Below are 19,798 nucleotides of genomic sequence, written 5' to 3' on the forward strand. Positions count from 1 at the left end.
TTCCCATGGTAACATGTTCCACTCATTGATCCTCCTCACTGTCGGAAAGCTTTTTCTAATATCTAATCTGAGTCTCCTCCCTTTCAGTTTCATCCCATTGCTTCTAGTCTTTCCTTGTACAAATGAGAATAGGGCTGATCCCTCTGCACTGTGACAGCCCTTCAGATATTTGTACACAGCTATTAAGTCTCCTCTCAGCCTTCTTTTTTGCAAGCTAAACATTCCCAGATCCTTTAACCGTTCCTCATAGGACATGATTTGTAGACCGCTCACCATCTTGGTAACTCTTCTCTGAACTTGCTCCAGTTTGTCTGTCTTTTTTTTTTATAGTGGGGTGCCAGAACTGCACACAGTATTCCAGATGAGGTCTGACTAAGGAAGAGTAGAGGGGGATAATTACCTCCTGTGATCTAGACGCTCTGCTTCTCTTAATACATCCCTGAATTGTGTTTGCCATGTTCAGTCTATGATCTATTAGTATACCCAAGTCTTTTTCACATTTGCTGCTGTAGGACTTTGCATATCTCTTTGTTAAATACCATTCTGTTAGTCACTGTTCAAGCTTTTCTAGATCTTTTTGAATTCTCTCTCTCCCCCAGCTATCCCTCACTCCCAGCTTTGTGTCATCAGCAAATTTGATCAGTTTCCCATCAATTCCCTCCTCCAGATCATTTATAAAAATGTTGAACAACACTGGGCCTAGGACAGAGCCTTGTGGTACCCCACTTGATACATTCCTTCACTTAGATGTGCAGCCATTTATGACCACTCTTTGAGTATGATCACTCAGCCAGTTGTGAATCCACCTAACAGTTGCCTTGTCAATCCCATATTCGGTCATTTTTTCAATAAGTATAGTATGAGATACTTTGTCAAATTCTTTACTAAGGTCAAGATAAACTATATCCACTGCATTTTCCTCAACACAGTCGGTGATATTATCATAGAAGTAAATTAGATTAGTCTGGCATGACTTATTTGTTACAAACCCATGCTGGCTCTGGTTAATTACTCTATTTTCATCCAAGTACTTGCATACATGCTGTTTAATACTTTGTTCAAAGATCTTTCCCACTATAGAAGTCAGGCTCACAGGCCTGTAGTTTCCTGGATCCACCTTCTTCTCTTTTTTGAAGATGGGGACAATATTTGCCCTTTTCCAATCTTCTGGGACTTTTCCTGTTCTCCAGGAATTTTCAAAGATTATGGCGAGTGGTCCAGCAGTTACCTCCATTGCTTCCTTTAGTATCCTAGGATGTAATTCATCTGGACCTTGAGATTTGAATTCATTTAAAGGAGATGTCCCGAGGCAGCAAGTGGGTCTATACACTTCTGCATGGCCATAATAATGCACTTTGTAATGTACATTGTGCATTAATTATGAGCCATACAGAAGTTATAAAAAGTTTTATACTTACCTGCTCCGTTGCTGGCGTCCTCGTCTCCATGGTGCCGACTAATTTTCGCCCTCCGATGGCCAAATTAGCCGCGCTTGCGCAGTCCGGGTCTTCTCCTCTTCTCTATGGGGCTCCGTGTAGCTCCGTGTAGCTCCGCCCCGTCACGTGCCGATTCCAGCCAATCAGGAGGCTGGAATCGGCAATGGACCGCACAGAAGCCCTGCGGTCCATGAAGACAGAGGATCCCGGCGGCCATCTTCAGCAGGTGAGTATGAAGACGCCGGACCGCCGGGATTCAGGTAAGCGCTGTGCGGGTGGTTTTTTTAACCCCTGCATCGGGGTTGTCTCGCGCCGAACGGGGGGGGGGGGTTTAAAAAAAAAAAAAACCCGTTTCGGCGCGGGACATCTCCTTTAAGTTAGCTAAGTGTTCCCTCACCATCTCTCTGCTTACAGATTGCCTGCATTATTTTATTCCCCCAATAGCACAGGGAAGATCAGTTGATGTTCCATCTATTTTCTGAGAGAAAACAGATACAAAATAGGAATTTAAAAGTTCGGATTTCTCAACATCATTCTTAACCAATTCACCATTTTCATCATGTAAGCATCCAATAGCATCTTTGACTTTTTTTTTTCTTTTGACATACCCCCAAAATCCTTTTTTATTGCTTTTGGCTTCTGTTGCAAGCCTCAATTCATTATTAGCTTTAGGTCTTCTGACATGTGCCCTACAGTTTCTGCAGCCCGCATTATATTCTTCTTTAGATATTTCCCCCTCTTTCCATTTGATAAACATATTTTTCTTTGCTTTTAACATGTGTGCAAGTTCTGTGTTCATCCATCCTGGTCTCTTTAAATGCTTCCCATTCTTCCTTCTTTTAGGGATTGTCAGCGATTGTGCTTTGAGAATCTCATTTCACAATATATCTTAACCTTCTTGGACGATTCTGACCTTAAGAACATCCAGCCATGGGATTCTTCCTACCCTTTTTCTGAGTTCATTGAAATCTGCCTTTCTGAAATTCAATCTTGAGGTCTGAGTTTTCTCAGGTCCTTCTCCCCTTTTTATCCAAAATTCAAGGATTGCATAATCACTGCCTCCTAAGGTCCCAGCCAACCTTACTTCCTCAACCATTTTCTCCCTGTTGGTAAGAATTAGATCCACGATAGCAGATCCCCTTGTTTTCTCTTCTACCTTTTTGGAAGATAAAGTTGTCAGCAAGAGCGGAAACGAATTTGTTGGATCTATTACTTTTACCTGAGAAAGATTCCCAACAAATGTCTGGATAGTTAAAATTTCCCATAATCACTATGTCATGCTTTTTTGAGAGCTTGGCCATCTGATGTAGAAAGAGGTCATCAATATCTTATGCTTGTCCAGGTGGCCTATAGTAAATGCCTACAATAGTGTCCTTTCTGTTGTTCTCTCCTTGTATTCTTACCCAAACAGTTTCTACAGAACTACCATGCTCTGAAGCTTGAATCTCTGGAGATGAATATTTTCCTAACATACACTGCAATACCTCCTCCCCTTTTTTTTGCTCTGTTTCTTATAAATAAGTTGTATCCTTCAAGCCTTGTGTCAGTCATAGTCTATTTTTATTTATTTTAGCACTATTGACTCAGCAATTGCTCAGATAATTGTTACTTCTTTGTCCACTTTACATACTCCTAAAACATATTGGAAGCTGTGACCTGGTGTGTTTTGAGCGCTGACGCCCCCTACGACCACTAGAGCATATTAGCTATGAATATCTTTCCCCTTGGGCGACCTGTGTGTAGACTACATGCAGGAATCTGGGGGCAAACTCATCTGTATGGACTGCTTTATATGCCCCCATGTCTATTGAGTTATTTCCTGCACATAGTTAATCACCTTAATATCATTTTGACATCACAGTTCATTTCTTTTCCTTTTTCAGTGACATTTGGGCACTGGGATGTGTCCTTTATGAAATGTGCACTCTCAAACATGCGGTAAGTAACAGTCAGGGGCCAGTGGAGATGTTGCCTGTATTCAAGATTTTTTGTTTTTGCTATACCGGCAGAATGTGGCAAGTATTATTGTTAAATTTGTGACTTATGATGCATTACTAACTTTTTTTTTTTTCCTCAGTTTGAGGCCGGTAACATGAAAAACCTAGTTTTGAAGATCATTCGAGGATCTTACCCTCCAGTATCTGTGCATTATTCATATGATCTTCGCAGCCTGCTTTCTATTCTTTTTAAGAGGAATCCCAGGGATCGTCCATCCGTCACCTCCATATTGGAGAAGCCTTTTATATTAAAACGCATTGAAAAGTTTTTATCTCCCCAGGTAAATATGTAATGTGTATACATGCATAGAGGTTTGTAGTTATGAATATATCTAGAGGGTAAAATATATTTAAAGGGTTATTCCGGGTATTTACTATTGATCAACTATCCTTTGGATAGGTTGTCAGCTGTTGATTGGAGGGGATCCGTCGCTCAGAATCCTTGCCAATCAAATGATCCTTACATCCATTGTCAGTGCCGCGGGGCCAGGTGTCTGCATAGGTGGTCAGAGCTGGAAGTGTAATAGCAGGCTACACTCTGAATGAAATAAATTCAGGCCAACCTAAAAATCATCCTTCATCCTTATCAGTAGCTCTCCACAGGGAGTGCTGATAGCATTGTTTTCCCATGGAGAACAAAGGAACTGAAAGCAGATAAGGGCACTCGGGCTATTAACTGCTTTCAGCTAAGGCTTAATTTGCACACTAAATTGCTCTTAAGTAGCTGAGTAGCTACTTAATAGTGTATGCAAAATGATCACTCAAAGCTGTCACTGAAACTGTCCTTTGAGCGATCATCGCTCTGTGTAAATGGGCCTTATGTGTCACCTCTCCCGATATAATATTTAAGTATGTGTCTGTAAGCTCAGTGATCTTTTCATAGAATTTTTGCATTGTGCCAATCCTTTGATATTCTTGGAACTGTATAAATAAATTGGCAACTGGAAGTAGTCCTTACCCTTATCTAGAGTGTGTGTCCTTCTATAGTCTCATATAGTCAGCGTTGATTGGAAATGTGGGGAATGCAGGTATTTACTGAAACAGACATTTCAGAGCTGACTGGTCCTATTCAAAGGGAACCTGTCAGTAATTTTTAAGACGGTAAACCAAGGCCAGCGCTGAATAACTTGCTCCGTTTAGAAAACGTATTGTCCCGTGTCTATTTACAAAGCTATGCCTGTGTAATCTTTATTTTCAATGTTCCCGTGCGGCATGTAAATTAGGACGAGCGGTCCGCTGGGCGGGCTGGACCGTGTCTCTTCTGAGCAAGCTTTGCCCATAAGCCCACCCCTCTCTTCTCAGGCCGTGTTCTTGTGACACCCTGATATCCCTGGCCTGCGCATCTGGGGACTATCTGTTCCGTTTGTGGGCAGAATTACTGATCTATGCATGCACGCGTCAGTGATGTCAGAGCCTCGTGAGAATTTGCAGTACTGCCTGAGAAAAGAAGGGTGAGCTCATAGGCACAGCGTGCGGAGTAGAGAAGGTCTGGACCGCTCTTCCTAATTTACACGCAGGAACGTTTTAAACAGTGATTACACAGGTATGGCTTTGTAAAAAAACAAACAAAAAAAAAAAAAAACTTTGGACAATACTTTTTTTTAAAATGGGCATATGATTATTCTAGAGCTGGGCTTGGTTCACTGTCCTAAAAAGTGCTGACAGGTTCCCTTTTAATGGCCAAGGTTTAATCCCAGAATGCCATATGTGTCTTTAAAGTTTCAGCTTCTTAGTACATAGAAGCCTTATTTTAGCTTTCATTAAAGCCAATAGGGTAAATGCTCTGGATAAAAGGCTATGGATGGGATTTACAATAATCATACCCTGCACAATTCATGTGTGATCTTCTTTTTTTTTTTCCAGTTTGTATATTTCTTCTGTATTCTGATAAACCTCGTTCTTATTTCATTAGCTTATTGCTGAAGAGTTTGGTTTGGGAGCAGGTCTGATTCCACCTAAACCTGCAGGCCCCGCCGTAGCTGGTGAGCAACACATTTTAATACAAAGTAATACACAGCGTCTTCGTGCCATTTATTACAATATTTGTTATCTTTTAGCTATTGTTATATAAGTGATTTGCTTTTGAATTATTCACAATGCATTTTTCTGACCCAAGCCAAAAGACCAGCACAAGTCACGCCATCCGCCTCTCCTCCCGCTCAGAAAATCACAAAACCGGCTGCTAAGTACGGAGTGCCTTTAAATGTCAAAAAGTCTGTAGATGCTAATAAGAAGTATCACGACAGAAAGCCACAGATCAAACACAGACAGGTAAGAATGCAATAACGTGTATCAATTAGATTTAATAATAATAATAATAATAATAATAATCTTTATTTGTATAGCGCCAACTTATTCCGCAGCGCTTACTATTTTCTTTGGTAATGAAAAATGTTAATGGGTACCTCCAATTATAGGAAATGTCTTCCCTGTCATAGATCTGTGTGTTGTGAGGTCTGTCAGGTTAGGAAAAAATGTGCCTTGTGCCCTTCAACTCTCATCTGCAATTTAAGTGTACCGCCTATCTCTACGGCTGGGTTCACACAGAACGGAATTGCCGCAGAATTTCCGTGCGGAATGTCCGCACAGCAATTCGCCCGTGGCTCCTAATCCTGGGATTAGCCATCTTTTTTTTTTTTTTGGGGGGGGGGTGGGTGGGGGTTGTGATTTTAAAAGTCTAATATCCTTTCATTTTATTTATTTATTTTTTTTTCGTGATCTGATGTGTGTGGAAGGAGTGTTTTTGTTTTGTTGTTGTTTGTCTTTTTTTTTTCTTTGTGCCTTTCAATCTGTGAGCAGATATTAAGATGTACTCATAGCTTGGGAAACCCCCTATCTTGCATCTAGTTTTAGATTGATCCTTAAAAACCTTCTTAAATCATGATATTCTGACCTGCGCAGCGTCTCTCTCAAAGTTAAGAGGAAATTCCACCTTATAAAAATTGATAGAATAGTTTTCAACAGATACAAAATTAATCAATGACTGTTTTTGTGCTCCCCTTGTAACATGTAGCGCCATCCATGGTTTATAAGTTTACCACAGACAAACAAGTTCCTCATGGAATGGTGTTGGTTAAGTCTGCTCCCTACGACTGAGGCCGTTGAACACTGAACCTTCCTAGCAGCTAAAATCTACATGCGGTTTACACATACACAGCCCCATACGCTCTGCTGGCAAAGAGCCAGTAAAGACCACGTATGGGCTGAGTATGCACTGCGCATGCCTGGGAATTGGACATCACGGACATGCGCAGTGTGACATTTTTTAATCTTTTAATCGCTGCCCTATCGCAGTGCCTGTGTAGGGACAGAGTTTCATACGGAGCCCATAGGCATCCTGTCCACGGGGGAAATTCGGGCCTGCATGGATTCCCCGTGCAGAATCCAGCAGCGGGTCCCTCCTGGACCGCAGACAAGAGGCCAAGAAATAGATTATGCTTACCTGTCTGGACACTGCGGGTCTCCCCTCCGTCGCAGCCGGGTCTGGTTTCTTCTGCCTGGCGTTTGTGCTTGGCACACCAGCAGCGTACCATGCGCCTTACAGACGTTTAAATTTTTTGTTTTATTTTTTTAAACTCCTGCTTTCCTGCAGCATGGACGCAGTGACAGCTGCGTCTGTACCGTGGATCTGGACGGCTTCCATTGACTTCAGTGGAAGCCGCGGGAGCTGTCCATGCAGGAAAACTGCACAAAAATGGAGCATGCTGTGGTTGTTTTCCTGCGTGTGTGGTCCGCAGGAAAATGGTGTCCACAGGTACTTAAAGGGGTTGTCTCGCGAAATCAAGTGGGGTTCAGCACTTCTGTATGGCCATATTAATGCACTTTGTAATATACATCGTGCATTAAATATGAGCCATACAGAAGTTATTCACTTACCTGCTCCGTTGCTAGCGTCCCCGTCTCCATGGTTCCGTCTAAATTCGCTGGCAGCTTGCTTTTTTAGACGCGCTTGCGCAGTCCGGTCTTCTGCCCTCAGCACGAGCCGCTTCAGCCTGCTAGCCGCTACAGCTCTTCTGCGCATGCGCAGACGAGCTGTCACTTCTCGGGAGCGCGCTGGAGTGGCCATTCTGTACCATCCTCTCTTAGAGGACGGTGCAGAAGCTTGAGCCGCCCAGCCGCCCCGAGAAGCCGCCCAGCCGCCCCGAGAAGCCGCCCAGCCGCCCCGAGAAGCCGCCCAGCCGCCCCGAGAAGCCGCCCAGCTGTCCCGCCGTCCTGCCGCCCTGCCGCCCAGGTAAGTGATGGGCCGGGGGGGGGGGGGCTGCCGCTGGGCCGGGGGGGCCTTCGTCTGTTGTCAGGGGTCTAGCGCCGGTTACCTGCTGCCTGGCGGTGGGTGACTGTGTGCCGTGGTCAGCCGCGTTCAATCCAGGGGTCCGGTCGGCGGCTGCGGGGCGTCTGGTTGTCAGGGAGACACAGCTGGTAGCGTCTCGGGAGCGCGCACGTCGGGCTACAGCAAGCGACGGGAAAAAAGCCGGTGGCCATCTTGGGAAAATTTTTATAAGTTGCTGAAACGCTGGAACTGTAAGTACAAACCAGCTAGAAAAGTCATTTACAGGGGGGCTTAGTAATGTATGCTTAATTAGGGGGACTGGGCAAAAAAAAAAAAATTCACTGCTTCCTCGAGACAACCCCTTTAATTACCTGCGATAGCCCAGTGATGCCCTTTTATGTCGTGGACATTAGACCATAGTAGGGCTGCGTATCTTACGTTTGCTGTGACTTATTTCTCTTGCGTATGAATACGCTGTGTCCACACGCTGGTGTGCATGAAAGAATGAAAGTCCATTGACTTTCATTGCCTCCAGATTGATTTCCCACGTACCATGGATGCGAAGTATAATATTGTTTTGCTTTTCCGTATCTTGCTGATATACTATTTGTGTATACTGCTTGTATATTTTGATCTTAAACGTCTCTTTCCATGATGTCTGTATTGATATTTTGGAGGTCTGCTGATATCCTGTATGTGTATCTACTTTTTATCACTTTTAGTAAACTTTTTAATGAATGTTTAGCATGTGTGTAAATGACCCCATTTATTCTCACCATGGAGCTCGCCATAAAACATCTAATCATTAACTTTATAGAAGTCAGCGCTTTAATTTTATGTTACAGAGAACCAAACTTTGTTTCCCTTCACATAGTTAGAGAGTTGAAGGGGCTGTGGCAATCAACCAGGCACAGCTCGGGTCAATGAGGCTGAGCTGCAATACTGCTCAGCTGATTGGTGGGAGTGCCTAGAGTCAGACCCTCACCGGTCTGAAATTGCTAGCCTATCCTTTGCATCAGAATTACTCTTGCTGGCTACAAAAAATGTTCTGATAATGATCTGCTGGAATATGGACTACCTCAAATTCTATGCAGGCTTCAGACTGGAAGAACAATACTATCTTCTGTTGCCAGCTTCTTCCCTTTACAGCAAGTCTTCATTTTGGTCCATTACATAGTGCCTATTGAAATCAATGGACCATCTGTGTAATGTATTTGAGCTGAAGAGTATTTACTAGAGATGAGCGAACGTACTCGTCCGAGCTTGATACTCGTTCGAGTATTAGCGTGTTCGAGATGCTCGTTACTCGAGACGAGTACCACGCGATGTTCGAGTTACTTTCACTTTCATCTCTGAGACGTTAGCTCGCTTTTCTGGCCAATAGAAAGACAGGGAAGGCATTACAACTTCCCCCTGCGACGTTCAAGCCCTATACCACTCCCCCTGCAGTGAGTGGCTGGCGAGATCAGGTGTCACCCGAGTATATAAATCGGCCCCTCCCGCGGCTCGCCACAGATGCATTCTGACAGAGATCAGGGAAAGTGCTGCTGCTGCTGCTATAGGGACAGCGTTAGGAGTTATTTTAGGCTTTAAGAACCCCAACGGTCCTTCTTAGGGCCACATCTGACCGTGTGCAGTACTGTTGAGGCTGCTTTTTGCAGTGTTGCACAATTTTTTTTTTTTTTTTTTGTATATCGGGCGTGCAGAGCATTGCGTCCGCAGTCTGCAGTCATTGTACAGAGTATAGGGCCAGTACTGGTGAGGCAGGGAAAGAGATATTCAGGCTATATAGGCAGGGGGCTTTTTCCCAAAAATTGGGGAAAAATACTATATTTGGGCTGCCTGTAACCGTCTTCAGTTTACTGCGTGTCTGCTGGGGGTAGTAGTCCTAATTAATACGCAGCTAAGCGTTACAGCAGGCTTGCGCAAAATTGTTTTCTGGATCTGCTGTGCGTTCCGTAAGGGAAGTCAGCCTCCAACCACAGGCCAATAAGCGGCACATTTAATTACAGCATTCTGTTTCTGCACTACTGGTAATACAGCATGCTGAGGGGTAGGGGTAGGCCTAGAGGACGTGGACGCGGGCGAGGACGCGGAGGGCCAAGTGAGGGTGTGGGCACAGGCCGAGCTCCTGATCCAGGTGTATCGCAGCCGACTGCTGCGGGATTAGGAGAGAGGCACGTTTCTGGCGTCCCCACATTCATCTCACAATTAATGGGTCCACGCGGTAGACCTTTATTAGAAAATGAGCAGTGTGAGCAGGTCCTGTCGTGGATGGCAGAAAGTGCATCCAGCAATATATCGACCACCCAGAATTCTGCGCCGTCCACTGCTGCAACTCTGAATCCTCTGGCTGCTGCTCCTCCTTCCTCCCAGCCTCCTCACTCCATTACAATGACACATTCTGAGGAGCAGGCAGACTCCCAGGAACTGTTCCCGGGCCCCTGCCCAGAATGGGCAGCAATGGTTCCGAATCCTCTCCCACTGGAGGAGTTTGTCGTGACCGATGCCCAACCTTTGGAAAGTTCCCGGGGTCCGGGGGATGAGGCTGGGGACTTCCGGCAACTGTCTCAAGAGCTTTCAGTGGGTGAGGAGGACTATGACGATGAGACACAGTTGTCTATCACTCAGGTAGTAGTAATTGGAGTAAGTCCGAGGGAGGAGCGCACAGCGGATTCGGACGAAGAGCAGCAGGACGATGAGGTGACTGACCCCACCTGGTTTGCTACGCCTACTGAGGACAGGTCTTCAGAGGGGGAGGCAAGTGCAGCAGCAGGGCAGGTTGGAAGAGGCAGTGCGGTGGCCAGGGGTAGAGGCAGGGCCAGACCGAATAATCCACCAACTGTTTCCCAAAGCGCCCTCCTCGCGCCATGCCACCCTGCAGAGGCCGAGGTGCTCTACGGTCTGGCAGTTTTTCACTGAGAGTGCAGACGACCGACGAACAGTGGTGTGCAACCTTTGTCGCGCCAAGATCAGCCGGGGAGCCACCACCACCAGCATGCGCAGACATATGATGGCCAAGCATCCCACAAGGTGGGACGAAGGCCGTTCACCGCCTCCGGTTTGCACCGCTGCCTCTCCCCCTGTGCCCCAACCTGCCACTGAGATCCAACCCCCCTCTCAGGACACAGGCACTACCGTCTCCTGGCCTGCACCCACACCCTCACCTCCGCTGTCCTCGGCCCCATCCACCAATGTCTGTCAGCGCACCGTCCAGCCGTCGCTAGCACAAGTGTTGGAGCGCAAGCGCAAGTACGCCGCCACGCACCCGCACGCTCAAGCGTTAAACGTGCAGATAGCCAAATTTATCAGCCTGGAGATGCTGCCGTATAGTGTTGTGGAAACGGAGGCTTTCAAAGGCATGATGGCGGCGGCCCCGCGATACTCAGTTCCCAGTCGCCACTACTTTTCCCGATGTACCGTCCAAGCCCTGCACGACCACGTCTCCCGCAACATTGTACGCGCCCTCACCAACGCTGTTACTGGCAAGGTCCACTTAACAACGGACACGTGGACAAGCACAGGCGGGCAGGGCCACTATATCTCCCTGACTGCACATTGGGTGAATTTAGTGGAGGCTGGGACAGAGTCAGAGCCTGGGACCGCTCACGTCCTACCCACCCCCAGAATTGCGGGCCCCAGCTCGGTGGTGGTATCTGCGGCGGTGTATTCCTTCTCCTCCTTCTTCTTCTTCCCGTCGTGGCAGCACAGCGGTGGGCAAGCGTTAGCAAGCCGTGCTGAAACTACTCAGCTTAGGAGAGAAGAGGCACACAGCCCACGAACTGCTGCAGTGTCTGACAGAGCAGACCAACCGCTGGCTTGCGCCGCTGAGCCTCCAACCGGGCATGGTCGTGTGTGACAACGGCCGTAACCTGGTGGCGGCTCTGCAGCTCGGCAGCCTCACGCACGTGCCATGCCTGGCCCACGTCTTTAATTTGGTGCTTCAGCGCTTTCTGAAAAGCTACCCACGCTTGTCAGACCTGCTCGGAAAGGTGCGCCGGCTCTGCGCACATTTCCGCAAGTCCCACACGGTCGCTGCCACCCTGCGCACCCTGCAACATCGGTTTCATCTGCCAGTGCACCGACTGCTGTGCGACACGCCCACACGGTGGAACTCTACGCTCCACATGTTGGCCAGGCTCTATGAGCAGCGTAGAGCTATATTGGAATACCAACTCCAACATGGGCAGCGCAGTGGGAGTCAGCCTCCTCAATTCTTTACAGAAGAGTGGGCCTGGTTGGCAGACATCTGCCAGGTCCTTGGAAACTTTGAGAAGTCTACCCAGATGGTGAGTGGCGATGCTGCAATCATTAGCGTCACCATTCCTCTGCTATGCCTCTTGAGAAGTTCCCTGCAAAGCATAAAGGCAGACGCTTTGCGCTCGGAAACAGAGGCGGGGGAAGACAGTATGTCGCTGGATAGTCAGAGCACCCTCCTGTCTATATCTCAGCGCGTTGAGGAGGAGGAGGGGGAAGAGACAGCTTGGCCCACTGCTGAGGGTACCCATGCTGCTTGCCTGTCATCCTTTCAGCGTGTATGGCCGGAGGAGGAGGATCCTGAAAGTGATCTTCCTAGTGAGGTACCCTGGCACACATGGCTGACTTCATGTTAAGATGCCTTTCTCGTGACCCTCGCGTTACACGCATTCTGGCCACTACGGATTACTGGGTGTACACACTGCTCGACCCACGGTATAAGGAGAACCTTTCCACTCTGATACCCGAAGAGGAAAGGGGTTCGAGAGTGATGCTATACCACAGGACCCTGGCGGACAAACTGATGGTAAAATTCCCATCCGACAGCGCTAGTGGCCGAAGGCGCAGTTCCGAGGGCCAGGTAGCAGGGGAGGCGCGGAGATCAGGCAGCATGTACAGTACAGGCAGGGGAACACTCTCTAAGGCCTTTGCAGCTTTCTGGCTCCCCAGCAAGACTGTGTCACCGCTCCCCAGTCAAGGCTGAGTCGGTGGGAGCACTGTAAAAGGATGGTGAGGGAGTACGTAGCCGATCGCACGACCGTCCTCCGTGACGCCTCTGCCCCCTACAACTACTGGGTGTCGAAGCTGGACATGTGGCCTGAACTCGTGCTGTATGCCCTGGAGGTGCTTGCTTGTCCTGCGGCTAGCGTCTTGTCAGAGAGGGTGTTTAGTGCGGCTGGGGGAATCATCACAGATAAGCGTACCCGCCTGTCAACCGACAGTGCCGACAGGCTTACACTCATCAAGATGAACAAAGCCTGGATTTCCCCAGACTTCTCTTCTCCACCAGCGGACAGCAGCGATACCTAAGGAATACGTAGGCTGCACCCGCGGATGGAAGCATCGTTCTCTCTCACCATCCAAAACGGGGACATTTCTGCTTCATCAATCTGTGTATAATATTCCTCCTCCTCCTCCTGCTCCTCCTCCTGAAACCTCACATAATCACGCCGAACGGGTAATTTTTCTTAGGCCCACAAAGCTCAGTCATATAATTTTTTTAAACAATTTTTATACGTTTCAATGCTCATTAAAGCGTTGAAACTTTCACCTGAACCAATTTCTATTTTAACTGGGCTGCCTCCAGGCCTAGTTACCAATTAAGCCACATTAACCAAATCGATTAATGGGTTTCACCTGCTGTTGGTCAGCATGTAACCCAGGAGAAGTGGCAGCGGAGTGTCATGCAGGCAGTGATTGTGCTTTGCTGGAGGTAGTGTGGTGCTTAGCTAAGGTATGCACTGCTAATGAGGGCTTTTCAGAAGTAAAAGTTGTTGGGAGGGGCGGGGGGGGGGGCACTCTTGCCGCTATTGTGGCTTAATAGTGGGACCTGGGAACTTGAGATGCAGCCCAACATGTAGCCCCTCACCTACCCTATCCGTTGCTGTGTCGTTCCCATCACTTTCTTGAATTGCCCAGATTTTCACAAATGGAAACCTTAGCGAGCATCGGCGATATACAAAAATGCTCGGGCACCCATTGACTTCAATGGGGTTCGTTACTCGAAACGAACCCTCGAGCATCGCGAAAATTTCGTCCCGAGTAATGAGCACCCGAGCATTTTGGTGCTCGCTCATCTCTAGTATTTACCCTTTCACTAATGAAAGGGAATCATAAAGGGGCAACCCAGTCTATTACATCCAAAGGGGTTGTCGAGAGTAGACCCTTTTAAATCTGAGACTTTCTGGCATTTTGCGTCTTTATTGCACAAAAGGAACTAATCCTTAAACAGCTTCAATGACTCTGCTTTCTAGACTTTGTAAATACTTAGTCGGAATGATGCTTATGATCATTGGGAGGACTTTTCAAGCATAATCACAACAAAGATTATCCTAATGTTTATCTAATTAGGACTAAATACGTTATGGTATCGGTAGGCAGGGATACGGTTGGAGCACCAGTAAATGTACGGAATTGTTCTATTAACATTGTAGCAGAGCTTCACTTTATGCTGGCTCCACACCGTGGGTGTCTGCTGGCTTTATCTGTTTGAGTCTTCTAATCTGCAGTTTCGCTCTCTGTCCAGGCCCCAGCAGTGCCAATGAAGAAAATGAATCCCGTAGAAGAGAGGAGGAAAATGTTTGAGGTATAGAGCTGCCCCTCCTGCTTTAAAAAAAAAACAAAAAACCCACAAAGCGCCTTCTACAGAGCTGGTGGATCAGCAGCGTGGCTCACGGTGCGGCTGGTCCAATGCTCATCCTCTAGTGAATGACTACCTCAAAGCCTCGAAACCTTTCCTCCTTGTTTCTTCCCGCTCTCGCCCTCTAACCATATTCTCCTCGCTAGTCGTGATGGCATTAACCTTCTATTTATGGGAATACAAGATACCTGAGTGCATGAAAAGTAATTGTACCTTTTTGTTTTACAGGATGTGGCAAAGAAAAAGAGACTAGACATTAGACAGCTTGAAAAAGAGAAGAGACAGCGAGAACAGGTATGAACCCCACATGCAGAACAATACGTGCAGAGCCATCTTTGTGGGACTCTGTCTATTAAGTCCCTATTTTTTTTTTTATTTCACTCCACTTAGAAACTTTTTAAAAGTTTTTTTTTCTTTTTTTTTTTTTCTCTTCAGTGCATTGTATGGTACATTAAATAGTGTCATTGCAAAATTACTTCTCTTGCTATCTAACTACTTGAAGTCTTGAAAACTTGACTGAGGTGTATAGCTAGCTGCCTTGAGTACATTTCTTTCTGATATGGAGTAATCGTTAGGAAATGCAAACTAAGATTTGATTTATTAAAAGCTATGTGCAATTATTGCTTAGTTGGACCCCCTGTAGGCCTCATGCCCACGGCACGCGCGGATTCCACACACGGATTTCTGCAGCGGAAAACTTGCGTTTCGGTGCAGAAATTATATTAAAATGTTAGCTGGCGATCGCAGATGCTTTTCTTTTTTCTTTTTTCTCCACGCGAATGATTAATACGGAAAAAAATCTGCAACCCCACCTCTCTAATTGATCTTAACCTTCAGATCCGCAATTGTATTTGTCATCCGCACTCATTAACTTCTATTGAGCCCAACCGCACGGAATTTGCACTGAAATGCAGCATGCTATATGATTTATTTTCCGCACCAAATGGTCCATAAATCAAATCCACATGCTTAAATTCAGGTGCGGACGCCTATTCTTCCCTACGGGCACTTTGAATTGCGTATCTTCCACGCGGTGATTCATGCAGATTCCGTAAATCACATCCACCTGTGGACATTGGACCTTATCTAGGAAAATGTAGCAATTTCTTGCAGTTATTTTTTGCTACCTTCTTCCAAGCGGTTTGCTCCAGAGAACGGATTATAAATCCTAAGGAGTTTTGCTTTTGGATTTATTGGCAATCCTCTAAATATAAAGGCATACTAAATGCATATGTCCTACTATTGTGCTCAAATAAGCTTATAGCAGGGGAACCTAAGTGGGGAACAAATGGTTTTGAAGGGCCTTCTCATGACATTGGCCTAGGCCCACCAGTGTGTTGTGAGAAATGTCTAGTATGAGAACAGTCCATTTTTGCCTTGCTCTACTTTTTTGGACCAATTGCCACGCAGCCCATAATCTCTAATGCAATGGAGAACAGCTTACTTATGGAACCAAAGGCTCTTACAAAACCTTCACATGTAAGGGTGTAACTAGCAAGGTGGCAGGCGGACGGGAATCTATGGTGCATCGCATTAGAGGTCGCTCTGCAAATGTCAGAGGAGCCTCAGAAGTAAAGAATTAAGAATAGCTGGGATGATGAATATGAGGGATGAAAGGGATTGTAATCATGCAGTCCTTGTTGTATGTAAAAGCGCCATTAGTAAAAATGCAGCAAATCTCTTTATCAGCCTATTGACAAAGGCCTTTAGAAAACGCTAGAGGACACAAAACGGCCGTAGGTGGTTCTACAGAAGCCTTGCGTTAAATGCAAATTAAATAATTACCTCAGGTGGATGTGCTGGAGTTACAAGGTAACAGATTGCCCATTGGCAACCAAATGCAAACGGTATTATTAACCTCCACTCTCGCTAAAATGTAACTTTTATTAATTGTATAATCTCACAAGTGCAAGGTAAAATTGTTGGGAAATTGTCCTGACTATAGTAGATTAAATAGTGTGTATATATGATATGTATTATATAGATTCAACCAAATTAAAGACCCCCTGCAACAGGGTATAGCAATCATCTAAAGGTGGCCATACTCCTTGTATAGAAGGAGGTTGACCAGTTGATCAATCATTAAAAAAACGATCGTCTGGCAATCATTTGTTTTGCAGAGACATCCGACACATTTTAGCCCATATTGGACATTAGTCATTCACAGTAGACAAGCACGTTCAATGACAGCGGGCGACGGACGAAAGATCTTTGTGGGAAGGTTCTTTCAAAGAAAGATGGTTATTTTAGAAGAACGGAAAATCTTTTGTCCAGCTACCGAGTGAAAAACGCGTCTGCCTGCTAAAACCATTGTTTGGTGATAAATTTCACCGAAATGATTGATGTGGTTGAAATCCTGTATTTTGATGAACTTCAGTCTAATGTGTGCGGGCACCTTAACATGCTGAAAATGGTCAGCCATTCCCACTAAATAAGCGGGTTCATCTAACCTTAGGCCTCCCTCACACAGGGCGTTTTTTGTACAGCGTTTAGCGCTGCTTTTTCAGCACTGCTCTAAACACTGTACAACTCTCCCATTCATTTCAATGGGGCTGCTCACACAGGGCTGAAAACGTAGTGTTTCCAACGCTGTGCTGTGACAGCGATGCATGTTCTGTTTTTGACAATTTTTAGCCCTGCGTTGCCCATTGAAATGAGTAAAAAAATATCAGTACTCACCTTGCAGCTGATGTCGCTGTCCCTGGCAGCGCTCTCAGGACTTGTAAGCCTTCAGAAGAACTTTCGCTGGTAACGGATATTCTAAATCACCACCTTCATCGAGAGATTGCTGTGATTGGCTGAGTGACAGCGGGCTGAGCCAAACAGAGCCAGCACTGGATACGTCCAATCACAGCCATTCATTCACTTGAATGGCTGTGATTGGACGCATCCAGCACTGGCTCTGATTGGCTCAGCCAGCTGTGACTCAGCCAGTCGCAGCAATCTGCCGGCTTCATAAGATCCCGACAGCGGCTTCACCTGCTAGGTAAATATTGATTTTTAAATCAGCATCCTTGGCTGTGCTGAAAATGCAGTCAAAATGCTGGCATAACACATGCCAGCGCTGCTGAAAACCGGGCAGAATCTGCAGTAAAAGCAGTGTTAAACGCTGCGTTTCTGCAAACGCCTGTGTGAGGGAGGCCATAAGTACTTATCAAGTACAAATTTGTTTTCGGCACATTTGCTTCACTCTAAATTTTCCGTCTGACTGAGTGGAGAAGAATTTGACTTATTTTATTACAGAAAGGTTATAGTGCAGCGTGACGACCGTTAGCTGAACACTAGCCTGTAGTGTCGGAGACCTTTTTTGTCTGAATGGAAGGCACATTTCAGGTTTTATGTAATCGAGTATGCTGATTTCAAAAATCAAGATAAGAAAATTCTCCGAAAACTGGAACACCTCCCTAAATGACAGGAAAAAAACAAAAAATCACTGCCATGTTTCAATACAAAAAAGACTATTCTTCTCCTACATAGCATGTGAGTAAATTGGCTAATGAGTATATGACTGTTGGAAAGATTGTAATATTTTTTGTACTGTAAGTACAGAAATATAAATAACAAATAATATGGTTATGATTCATGTATTTTGGTTTTAATTAATAATAAATAACCAATAACTATGTTTTCTTTTATTTTGGGCATAAAATAAATAATAAACAACATAAATAAATATATAAAATTATTGACACAAATATGATCTTTCGGTTTTTCAAGTGTAAATAGGGAGGTGTTCCTGTTTTCGGAGAATTTTTCTCGTCTTAATTTATGAAATCCGCTTATTCCATTACATAAAACCTGAAACGTGCCTTCCATTCAGACAAAAAAGGTCTCCGACACTACAGGCTACTTGAACAACTTTTGTATTCTGACTCGTACCATTGCCATTTTAAAGACTTCACAGCTAAAACCTGAAGGAATACATTTAAGTAGCTGTGTAATGTTTTTACAGATTGACACCCAGAGTGATCTAAAATCTACCTCTAGTGATTGGGCCCTTTTTTTTTTTTTTTCTACTCCTTTTTTAATTAAATCATAACTCTTTTTTTTTTTTTTTATACTAATGTAGCTATCTGTGAGATTGTTTTTTTTTGTAGGACAAGTTGTATTTTAAGGCCTTATGTCCACTGGACAATTATAATTAAAAAATCCGCGCTGGTGTCCCGCACGTGTTTTCCGCGGCCATAGGGATGCATTGGACACCTGCAGGTAAGTAAATACCTGCGGGTGTCCTTTTTCCCTGCCGTGCGGATCGCACATGCGGGAAATCACCCGCAGCATGCTCCGTTTTCTGCAGGTCTCCCGCAGGCTTCCATAGAAGCCTATGGAAGCCATCCATCCGTATCCGCGGCACACCCGCAGCTGAATTTCTGCTCTCCGGTGCGGGAGAGCAGGAGTTCAAAAAAAAAAAGAGTGCACAGTGCATGCGCACAGCACGCTACCTGCGTGCCGAGCACATCCGCTGGGCCGAAGAAAGAAGATCCGGCCGTGACAGAGGGAAGATCCGCTGCATCTGGACAGGTAAGAAAAATCAATTTTCAGGCCTCATGTCCGCGGGAAAGGAGGGATCGGCTGCGGGATTCTGCACGGAGAATCCGCTCGGGCCCGAATTTCCTAGCTGACATCAGGCCTAAGTGGTTCTATTTAATGTACTGAAAAATGTTAAAACAATTTCTAAGTGGAGTGAAATGGGGGGAAAATGCCATTTCGCCATCTTTGGGCGTTTTGGTGAGTGCTTTGAAAATTACCGTCCTGGAATCTGATCCTATAATGGATGTATTTCTCAGTAGTACACTTTTTGTGCTGCCCCAGTGTTGGATAACGTCTGATGTAGCAGAGGATGAAACCAATAATGTCATTTGTGGACTTTGACCGAATTGCATGTGTTCTGCCATTCACGTTATGAGCAGTAATTGCATGGCCCCTTCACTGCTGCCAATTCCTGCAGGATCAGTAGCTTGTATTCTGATACGTCTGTTGCAAGATGAGTGCTAAATGTTATGGACCTCTTTACTACATTTCAGATGAACTTGCTGAGAGCTGAGCAGATGAGACGACTGGAGAAGGAAAGGGTGAGTTAGATGTCCTGCGGCTTTGTCCTCTGGCTACTCCTATTCCTGTTTTACTCGCATGCATTACCGCTTGTGGCCTGATCTCTAATGTTTGCACAATCTACCGTTTGATCGTTATTGCAGAAGGATACAGAAGTAATCTTGTGAATCTGTTTCCAAAACTGTGGCTTCGGCATGGCTAATTCCTGCAACGTTCTTTATACTGTATAACTCTAGGGTAGATTTGATTACAAGTAGCACCACTAGGGGGCAGCAAAGTACTAGAAATTACCAGCAGACCAATGTAGTAATTGAAGAGCAGGGGGAACATTTTTACAATATTTCCAAAGTCCATATAAATACAGTTTGTGAAAGTGTACATCCAGAGTGTGATAATCATGTGATGGGTGCAGGGATGGAAAGATGTGTTT

General features: G+C 45.6%; 1 protein-coding gene across 3 annotated transcripts in view; it reads left to right on the top strand.

Annotated features, from left to right (window-relative positions):
• Positions 1 to 19,798, top strand: part of NEK1 (NIMA related kinase 1) — a 139,461-nt gene that overhangs the window by 14,253 nt on the left and 105,410 nt on the right. For 2 of the 3 annotated variants that reach the window (XM_066573541.1, XM_066573543.1), the window contains exons 7-13: positions 3,320 to 3,374; positions 3,514 to 3,714; positions 5,346 to 5,415; positions 5,550 to 5,704; positions 14,203 to 14,262; positions 14,545 to 14,610; positions 19,341 to 19,388. In XM_066573541.1, coding sequence (XP_066429638.1) covers positions 3,320 to 3,374; positions 3,514 to 3,714; positions 5,346 to 5,415; positions 5,550 to 5,704; positions 14,203 to 14,262; positions 14,545 to 14,610; positions 19,341 to 19,388 — 655 coding nt within the window. The remainder of the gene's footprint in view (positions 1 to 3,319; positions 3,375 to 3,513; positions 3,715 to 5,345; positions 5,416 to 5,549; positions 5,705 to 14,202; positions 14,263 to 14,544; positions 14,611 to 19,340; positions 19,389 to 19,798) is intronic. The other variant, XM_066573542.1, reaches the window with a different exon arrangement.

This window comes from Eleutherodactylus coqui, chromosome 7 (genome assembly GCF_035609145.1).
Source record: "Eleutherodactylus coqui strain aEleCoq1 chromosome 7, aEleCoq1.hap1, whole genome shotgun sequence".
Classification (NCBI taxonomy): domain Eukaryota; kingdom Metazoa; phylum Chordata; class Amphibia; order Anura; family Eleutherodactylidae; genus Eleutherodactylus; species Eleutherodactylus coqui.